This window comes from Penaeus monodon, chromosome 13 (assembly GCF_015228065.2).
Source record: "Penaeus monodon isolate SGIC_2016 chromosome 13, NSTDA_Pmon_1, whole genome shotgun sequence".
NCBI lineage: Eukaryota > Metazoa > Arthropoda > Malacostraca > Decapoda > Penaeidae > Penaeus > Penaeus monodon.
The window spans coordinates 7,725,570-7,736,067 of NC_051398.1; the positions used below are offsets into that span (position 1 = coordinate 7,725,570).

A 10,498-nucleotide genomic window follows, 5' to 3' on the forward strand; every position below is an offset into this window, starting at 1 on the left:
TCTGTTGTTGAGATTCCTATACGAAAGCCTGCTTGTTCTCTAGGTTTTTTAGAATCCAGATGGTCATGAGATGCGAGTTGTAATGACTTTTGTGAACAGTTTGTAAGTAACTGAAAGGAGGTCTATTGGTCGGTATTTTTAGATCGTTTCTTTCCCCCTTTTTATGTATCAAAATAATTTTTGCATTTTCAAGGCTTTCAGAGTTTTACCGTTGATAATGCATTTGTTAAAAAGATTGGTTAGTTTCACTGTTGTAATTTCTCCTGCATCTGTTATAAGGTAATTCCATCTTCCCCTCGTGTTTTAAGCGCTCTTTTTATTTCTTCTTTTTTGATGCTAGGTATGTCTCTAGTTACCGCATTTGCTTTTATCCGTGGCTGTTCATTTGAGTTGTATAGATCCCTGTAAAAGCTTTCCACTACTCTTGTGATTTCATTATTATTATATGTCACTACTCCATTTGGTTTCTTTATTGCATACAATTGATTTCTCCCTATCCCAAGTCACCGTTTAACTGTTTTCATGCTAGTACCTGAAATCACTGTTTCATGTATTATTTGAGTATTGAATTTCCGTACATCTTCCCTCTTCTTTTTATTTATAGTCTTTGTTAGTTCAGCTAATTCTATTTTGTCCCTGTTTGACGATACTTTCATGACCCTACATTTTTTAATAAGCTCTTTAATTTCTGCCGAGAATATCTATTTTGGGTGTTAAGGTTAAATTCTGTCGCTCTGGTCTTCAAGTTGGCTAAATTCGGCTGCAGTTTAATTTAATTTAGTGTAATTTAATTTGGCCTCTGACCATTCTGTGGTCGTTGATGACATTTCCTTTATTAATAACTTCCACATTTTTTACTATATCGTGCCTATTTGAAATTATGAAGTCAATTTCGTTTTTGATGTCAGATGGCGACTTCCATGTCCACTTCTGGTCTTTTTGGAAGAATGTATTCATGTTTTTGAGTGATCGAGCCTCCGCAAAGTTGATTAGCATTTGCCCCTCTCATTCCTAGTACCAGTACGTGATTCCCTACTACGGTTTCTTCTGTCTTTTTACCTATTTTGGCATCCCATAATTATTGTGAAATTGTTTTTTACTCTCGCTGGCTAAATGAATATCTTTATAGAAGCTCTCTATTCCTTTTTCACTGTGGCTGCAGGTTGGAGCATAGACTTGAACAATCTAATGTTTAGTTTTATTGTTTCTTTCACTTATACTATAGAATTCCACGATATTCTTTTCTAAACGTTTGTGAACTAAGAAACCTACCCGTAATTCCTGCTTGCTACCCTGGGGTTTACATCTCCAATAGAGCACGTGTCCATCATTTAGTATCTTCTGTTCTTCGCCTAGTCTTCTAACCTCACAGAGTCCTACAGTATCCCATTTAATGAAAGAGATTTCCTCAAGTAATGCTAGTAAGTCGGATTCATTTGTCATTGTCCTAATATATGTGCAAAGGTTCATCAACCTGTTATTAACCGAGGATTCTTAGCACCCTCTGCTCCGGAGCGATCCTAATCGCCGCCGTAACCAGGGGCTCCGTCTCTGGTGAATGAGGCCCTTTGCTCTGTTTGTGCAGCCATAGTTTTTTTGACTGAGAGATAGGCAGCCGAGTTACCCCCCCCCCCCCCACCTACTGGCTTAGGTGTATCTTGGTGGAAGGGGGAGTAGTTTAGCCGGGATGCCGCTGTTAACCCCCTCCAGCAGGGTTGGCCCTCTTTAGTGTGGACTTACGAGCAGCCACGCACGGCCTGCTCGTATACTCCCGTGAGCATGGGCTTGAGTATCGGAAGTGTATATTACTGTGATTATATTTTATACACTGATTTTATTTATGCGTATGTACGCCCAGTGCAGACACAGTTGTTCACCCGCAAATACCCCAAGTACTACTCACATGTTCATTCTCGTACACATACACACGCAAGCATACACTTTTACATATGCTCCCATGCATATGATATGCATACACACTCTTACATTATACACAACTACACACATGCACATGCATACCCATGTAAAGACATATGTGCACATCACATGCCCATACATATGTGTATACGCACCCCATATATGCGAACACACATGCGCACATATCTTGTACACATACTTATGACTATACATACAATATACAATATTGCTATACGTATGCTGGAACACATGTGTATGCGCACATACTTTTATGAGTACACATTAGTGCTCACCCACATACCTACGTATATACCTGTACATGTACATATATATACATATACATATATACATACACATACATATGCACACACATACAAATGCACACAAAGTACATGTACACATACATATACACATATATACGCATACATACATATACACATATATACACTCAAACCTACATATATACATGCATATACATACACATATACACACTTGCACACATACATACATATACATACACACATATGAATATACATACACATATGCACAGATATACATATTTACATATATATTGCTTCTCTTGCATACACACCACATGGACACATACACTTACACACGCATACACCTGCGCATTTCCGTACATACGCACTCGCACTCATGCACAAACGTTTGAACAGCATCTGCTTGAGCGCACACACACACTCCATTATAATGAACCCATGTCATTAATGTGCATAAATTGTAGGCTTGCAGCAGAGGGGTTGAGGGAAGGAGGCGGGTGATGTGGGAGAGGAGGATTTAGGACAATGTTAAAATGGGTAAGGATGGGGTTTGGGATAGAGAAAGATGATTTTGTATCTGGCAATTTTTCGGAGAGGTTTCGCATTCCTTAGCGAGGGTGCTAAGCTTACCGGTCTGCGCCCTCGGCTGACCGCGGCCACGGGTCGCGGGGTCATCGCCTGGCACTTGACTGAGGCGCTTGAATTACGCATTGTGAATGCCTAGTTTATCTGGCGGATCTTTTGTCGAGTGGCTGGTTGTATTTGTCGCTTTATGGTAACCATGCTTAAATTGATCTGATTTTGTACTTACCTACTGGTGGTTTGGCTGTTCCTTAGCGAATCTACTTAGGGGAAAACTGTGGTACGTGCGAATTGGTTGTTACTCGGCGACCGGTGAGGTTTGTCATTTTCTAATGATTTCGTAGTTTGGTATTCTTTTCTGGTGGGGGAGTGATTATTTCTTTTATTATTGTTGTTGATTCTATCTGCTGTGGCACTCTCGATGACCATTGGGACATGAACTTATTTAGCACGGTAATGGAGCTTAGCATTCCTAGTTGGCACTTTCTGGCATCCCAATTAGTTTAAAAGGTCCACGTATGCATGGTCCAATATTGAGTTTTATAGACTTGTGAGACGTTTGGATGAATTATTATTTCTATTTTGGTTGAAATACAAGCTCTATTTATTCACGAATCTTTCTTTCTTCTGTATTACTGTCAGAGATCACTTCTTGCTCGTAATTTTTAGCACTTATTATTACCAACCTACCCATGACACCTCTCTTACTCATTGCCAGATATTATCCTCATATATATATATATATATATATATATATATATATATATATATATATATATATATATATATATATATATATATATATGTGTGTGTGTGTGTGTGTGTGTGTGTGTGTGTGTGTGTGTGTGTGTGTGTGTGTGTGTGTGTGTGTGTGTGTGTGTGTGTGTGTGTGTATGTGATCCAATCATGTGTGTTATTAATGTACATTCCTACAGTACCTGCGGTCATTACCACCAGACTGTATGCCCTTATGCTGGCCGAAAGAAGCGTAGCAGTGGACAGGTAAGTCTTGAGGTTCCTGCCCTGTTTCGCTGTCACTGTTATTTGACCTTTGTTTTAGTTGATTTTTTTATGTCCAGTTTTTAAATTATTCTTATTGTTCTACTCCGATTTTTTTAAAGACTTTTTTTCGTATTTTAAATGCCTTGTTTTAGGTAATCAGTTTCTTATAACCTTTTTTCTACTCCTTGAACACCCATTTTGGGTTTCTTTCCAATACTTTTTTGAACACTTTGTTCTGAATACGTAAGATACCTTAAGTTTGATTTCCTGTCCCATTCACTTTTTGGAATACCCTGATTTGTACAGGTATACACTTTCTTTGATTATTTCTGTACATTTGCTAAATATGCGTTTTTTCGTAAAAATAATTGGAAATTTCTTTTTGGTTGGGCTTTTCATATGTCATATTAAAGATACCGCGTTCGAATAAATTTTTCAACTTCTTTGTATTTTATTTTCAACATCCAACTCTGCATGCCCTATCTGCAATATCCATTTCTTGCTAAATACTTTTGAGCACCTCTTGGCATATATACCTAGCGAATATCCATGAAGAAGCATTAGAAATTATATCATTGTTGGAATCTATTCTTTTTCTTATGAGAGGTGTAAGCATCCATGAAAAAAACAACATTAGGAATTATGTGTTGGAATATTTTAATTATTTTTCTCGCGAGAGAATATGCAAGTATCCATTAAAAAAAAAATACACCGTCCTTGTAAACTTTTCATTTTTCCATTTTTTCCCCTTCAGAGGAGATGCTCGTTGGAAGGCCACTGCCCCCAAGGTTACTCCTGCTGCCCCAATGGGTGTCCTGGACAGAGAGTGTGTGTGCTAGCCTCGTCCTCGTATGCCCCTGACCTGCAGAGCCACGAGACATCACCAGATCGACAGGTTCTCGCCTTATACTACAGCGTGCCAAGCCTTTACGTCATGTTATGTGCTCAGAGAGACACACTTAGATATATATATATGGATTGTATAGAGGCATTGTAGATGGAAGAGTGGATGGGTGGGTAGATAGATTAATAGAGTGATAGATCGATCGATAGATAGACAGATAGATACATAGATAGATAGACATGGATATAGATAGACAGATAAGTAGATAGAGATAGATATAAATAGACAGATGAATAGATAGATAACTACACTTTCAAATCAATAGATAAACAGATATCTAGCTAGATCTAAACAGACACAGATGATGAACATATAGCTAGAGAGACCGACAGACAGATAGGTAGACACAGATACAGATCTACATACAGCATCCTCCCCTCAGGTGAACGTGAGCGTCATCTACAGCACAGCTAGTACCTTGTCCCACTGGCTGTTCCAATACCAGGTAATGCCCGTCACGTCAGCTCTGCCCACGTACGTCAGCTTGGAACAAGTTCCCTTCAGCAACATGGAACAGGTAGGGATGCTGACAGCTGGCCTTTTTTATGTGAGATGAAGATGGAGTTGATAGGTTGGTTGACTAATTGGTAGGTTGACTAATTGGTAGGTTGACCAATGGCTAATTGGTGATGATTGATGCCAAGCTGATCAGGTGGTGGTGACTGACAGGTTGATAGATTGGTGATGACTGGTAAGTCGGTGATGGCTGACAGGTTGATAGATTAACGATGACTGAAAGGTTGAGAGGTTCGTGATTAATGGCAGGTTGGTGATGACTGACGGGTTGGTGGGTTGGTGATGACTGACAGGTTGATAGAGTGATGATGACTGATAGGTTGATGGGTTGGCGATGACTGACAGGTTGATGGGTTGGCGATGACTGACAGGTCAATATACCCAGACCAGTACAATTTACGCAAAATATGTTCTTTTCAAAGTGACAAATACTTCAAATCATAACCACGATCTTTCTCTCAGAGCGGCGAGTGCCAGTACGGTGCCTCTGAGTGCCTGGGAAACATGCTGGTGTCATGCGTCGCTCGGTATATGCAGAATCAGAGTGCCGTCCTCTCCTTCGCCTTCTGCCTCACGAAGGACACGGCGCTGCTGAAGGGCGGGAGTGCGACGCCCGTGCTGAAGAAGGCCCTGGAGGTGGGTGCCTGTGGTTCGTGGTTCGTGTGTGTGTGTGTGTGAATAGATACACACCAACACATACAAATACCCGCACACACACACACACACACACACACACACACACACACACACACACACACACACACACACACACACACACACACACACATATATATATATATATATATATATATATATATATATATATATATATATATATATATATATATATATTATATATATAATATATATATATATATATATATATATATATATATATATTATATATAATATATATTTCTATAAATATAAATAAATAAAAAATAATAAATATATAATATATGTATATATGTGTATATATTATATATGCATTATACATAATATATATAAATAAAATAATATATATATAATATATATATATAATATATATATATATATATATATATATATATATATAAATATATAGATAGATAGATGCATATATATATATATATATATATATATATATATATATATATATATATATATATATATATATATATATGTGTGTGTGTGTGTGTGTGTGTGTGTGTGTGTGTGTGTGTGTGTGTGTGTGTGTGTGTGTGTGTGTGTGTCTGTTTGTGTCTGTGTGTTTTACTATAAAAAGTAAACAGGAATCTTCTTGACTCTCCACCGTCATACCATCGTTTTAGAAATAGAGAAAAAATAAATAAATAACAAAGCAATATGAAACTTCCCTAATAAGTGAAGTAATTGTGATCTCTTGTTCCGTCAGTGTATGGAAGACCAACCCAAAGTCTGGAACAAAGTGGCGGTTTGTGTGAGCACCGAAGAGGGTTCGAACCTCTTTACGGCGGCTTGGAACCGACAGAAGGAGATCGGAATCGTATACAATGGGAATCCGATTGTGGCCTTCAATGGGGTACGTTTTTTCGTCTATATTTTTTGTAGCTTTTGTGTTTGCAAGAGCGAGCAATAGTATTTTGTTTTAGGAATGCGTTTTAAAATGATTTTAGTAGCTGTAGATTTGTTATAATTGTTTTCGAAATTTAATTCCTTGGCGTTATTTTGTATTCTTTTTGCAATGTTGTTTTTTTTTTGTGTTGCGTCATTTATGTTGACAAGAGTGACATATTTTTTTCCCTAGTGATACTTCTGACGTTATTCTGGTTATGATGAGAGGAAAATAGTTAATTGTTACGGAAATTATTTTCAAATATTTGCTCTGGTACATAACTTATCACATCCACAACGCAAGGCAGATTTTATAAGTATACCTAACATTCCCTTCAATAATCCCCAATGTTGTCAAAAAAATGAATGCCTTAGAAAATTATTACTATTATTATTATTTTTTTTTTTTACGTTTCCAGGAGGTGGTCATTTCGACTGTCGAAGATCTAGGCAAGTTTACGGAATTCATTTGCCTCCGCCTCCGGGACAACAAGAAAGTTCAGAATACCTGCAGGCACCTCCTCCACGACACGAATGTAGTGACCTAAGAGTCAAATTTGACCTGACCTAAGTTGGACTTGACCTCGTATAACTCGCTGTGAGCCAGTTCCTTACTTCTCTGACCAGTAAAGAGTGAAAGTGATTTCAAAAGATTGTTTACACTTGACAATGTTTCTGTTTTCTTACCTTAAAATCTGATGAAATTTTAATAATTTTTTTGATCTGTTCTTAATTTGTCATAAATATGGTAAGAAATTATGTATAATTATACAATTTGCATTCCATAGTTTGAATAAAGTTAATAAAAAATAATACTTTATCCTTTGTAACTTATATCTATATCTGAGTGAATGTTAGTTTTAATAATAAATTTGTTGTTGCATCAGACTGCTTGTTAATAAACCTGCAACCTTGTCTGATATCTTCTTATCAACAACAGAAATAGTACGAGTTCATATGATTTCAAATAAATCGTATATGAATCTATAATACTGAACACTTACGAAATCTCAAAATAGGTTGCATTTTTTACCAATTAACAAAATAAAAATCATACCAATATAGTTTCTATCAAATTAATAAATTAACTAACATATAGTCCCGTAAAGCTCCCTCTTTAAACAAGAAATATTGACTAGAAAGACAGCTTATATTTTGGCTTCTACCGTTTGAGGTTTGACAAATGCTTAGTGACGAAAGGGGAGAATGGAATTAATCATATACATACGGCGTGCGTTCCTGTACTGATATATAATCGCATCTGCTTAAAATAGCAATGCCGATAAGCAGGTTTTAGTTCAATAGTACGATAAAAAGATATGTGTATACTAACTGGTTTTCTTATTGCCATAAATTATCATTCTAGAATAAAGATTAAAAATTACAAACCAAAATATACCTGACTAAATGTAAACGGATACAAAAACTGGATTTTGGCATTACACTGGGGGTTATATTTAGCTTTATTGTCTTAGAAATGTTACACTGCACCATTTAGTTGAATGGTTCACTTCGGTATGATAGGTAATCCTGAAAAGCTTAAATAAAGTCTAATTGTATCTGAAACTTTCATAAACTGTCATTGTTTCGGTGTCCTGGATGTTTATTTATTTAAACAGTTTTGCTCCTTCGACTTTTAATTCTGTCTCTCCCTCTCCCTCTTCCTCTCCATCTCCCTCTCTCTTCTCTTCTGGCCATAGCCCTAAATCTGTTGAAACATGGATATACTGTTGTGATCGGAACTTTTTTTAAGTGGGTTACCCCTTCCAAGGACGCCTCTCCAAGGAAGAATCGCAACAATATTATGTTTATTATCAATTCATTGTTTTGTCTATCGCTTTATTGAGTTTTAGTTCGTTTAGTTGTTAATTTTTTAATGTCCTTGATTGTTTTATTTGTGTGTTTGTACGTATTTCTGTCTGTGTTTTTAGTTCATGATTCTAACCCCTCGTTTATCTTATCTCTGTAACATTTATTTGCGCTTATGTTTACATTGTTTGTATAATTTTGCTGTTTTAATATTCTAACCAGCAAAGTCAGAGTAGAGGATTATTATGAGTTAAAAGAACATTTTAAAATAGAACCAGAGGTTGTTTATCGCCCGCACTTGATTGTTGTTTAAAGAACAGATTAATTAAAGAGACTTGAGAGTTTGTATTAAGCCTCTGGGATCGCCCTTTTTGAGCAGTACGACCCACCTAAACAGCCAAAGTTAAGTAGAGTGAATGTTTAGGGCCACAGAAACTAGAGGCAATCATTTATGAGAAAGGCAATGTAATGTTTATATAGACTTTGGATGTATTTTGCTGGATCGTCTTAGCCTTGTTTTATTTTGTATTCTCATCTTATGTTTCGTTTCTTAGCTTCTTTTATTGTGTTATTATTTTATGTTGTGTTTCAGTTTCTTATTTTATTCTTATTTTATGTTTCGGTAAATAGTTTTTATTTTGAATCTTTGTTATAATTCCTAGTTTTCATTGTTTTTTTCTGTTTCGTTCTTAGTTGTTTTATCGTGTTTACATTTTGTTTCGTTTTGTTTATTTTATTAAATGTAGAGCTTTACCTTTGTTTTACAGCCCACCAAAAAAAAACTTTTTTTCCTTTTTTTCTACAATTGAACTTACCAGACTCAATCAAATCTTCAAAATCACCACATTACCACCACGACTCTGTCTTATAAAAGGTTAGGATTTTCACTCAACCGATGGCTTGCGTTTGTTCTGAAGAAACCAACCCTTGCTGTGTCTGAACAGGATTCCCGAGATAACCACGCCGAGTGTCGTTCAGCTACAGAGCGCGATTGGGCACACTACGCACAGTGTCCCCCCGTGGAAAATTTTCGCTCCAGATAAGACCAGAGTGTCTACAATACCCTGGATGAACTACGCGTCGAAGATAATCGTGGATTCTATGAATATCATCGCATATCGACTGAAAAAAAAAAAAGACACTAAACTTAGAAAAGTCATTCCAACCATTTTATTAATTATCATACCTCATTTAACCGTGCCAGCTATCCCGATACCCAATATTTCAACAGAAATAGAAATTCCGACAATATTCTTTCCAATAGCATACACCGCTATTAACGTAATCAGTAATGTACGAGAGACGTAATTATGGACTGATAACAACTGAAGCTGGGAGGAAGCAAATACTATAACTGGAACCGAATAAAATATTAGTCATTATCGACCGTGACACAGCTTTGCCAGACATACGACCGCACCCCATGTGAAGCAAAGTTCCTTGTAGATTTCATCTAAGATTATTATTTACTTTCTGCTATCATATTTGTAGATAGTACACAAAACATTTATAATGGATATTATATTCAGATTGTTTCACATTTTGCATCAGTTCAGGAAAACATCATGAATAAGTAATATTTTTTATAAGTATTCCTATCACGATTCGTTTTGAATAATAGATGAATGTACTGTTTTCGTAATAATTATTTGTTTTATTCACTGGGAAATGTGTTGGTTCAAAATTAACAGATACTACACTGTACTGTACAGTCAATAATTTAATGATGAGAAGTTTTTATTTCTTCCTTTATTTTACTTATTTATCCGACGAGAGTAAGGTACATAACAAATTATATTTCGTTCGGATGTCTCTCTTTTTTTACAATATATTATCCTAATCTTTCCACCTATTACCATTCGCACAAGCCCGGAATCACTTGAGAGAATATAGAGGACGTAACAAAAAAATCGTG

The 10,498-nt window shown here is 36.3% G+C and overlaps 1 protein-coding gene across 3 annotated transcripts in view; it reads left to right on the plus strand.

The window, feature by feature from the left end:
- Positions 1-7,689, plus strand: part of LOC119580090 — a 17,160-nt gene extending 9,471 nt beyond the window's left edge. For 2 of the 3 annotated variants that reach the window (XM_037928003.1, XM_037928001.1), the window contains exons 4-9: positions 3,716-3,782; positions 4,537-4,677; positions 5,069-5,203; positions 5,665-5,838; positions 6,596-6,742; positions 7,194-7,587. In XM_037928003.1, coding sequence (XP_037783931.1) covers positions 3,716-3,782; positions 4,537-4,677; positions 5,069-5,203; positions 5,665-5,838; positions 6,596-6,742; positions 7,194-7,322 — 793 coding nt within the window. In that variant the 3' untranslated portion in view covers positions 7,323-7,587. Of the gene's footprint in view, positions 1-3,715; positions 3,783-4,536; positions 4,678-5,068; positions 5,204-5,664; positions 5,839-6,595; positions 6,743-7,193 lie in introns of all 3 variants that reach the window. The other variant, XM_037928000.1, reaches the window with a different exon arrangement.
- The last annotated feature ends 2,809 nt before the right edge of the window (positions 7,690-10,498 follow it).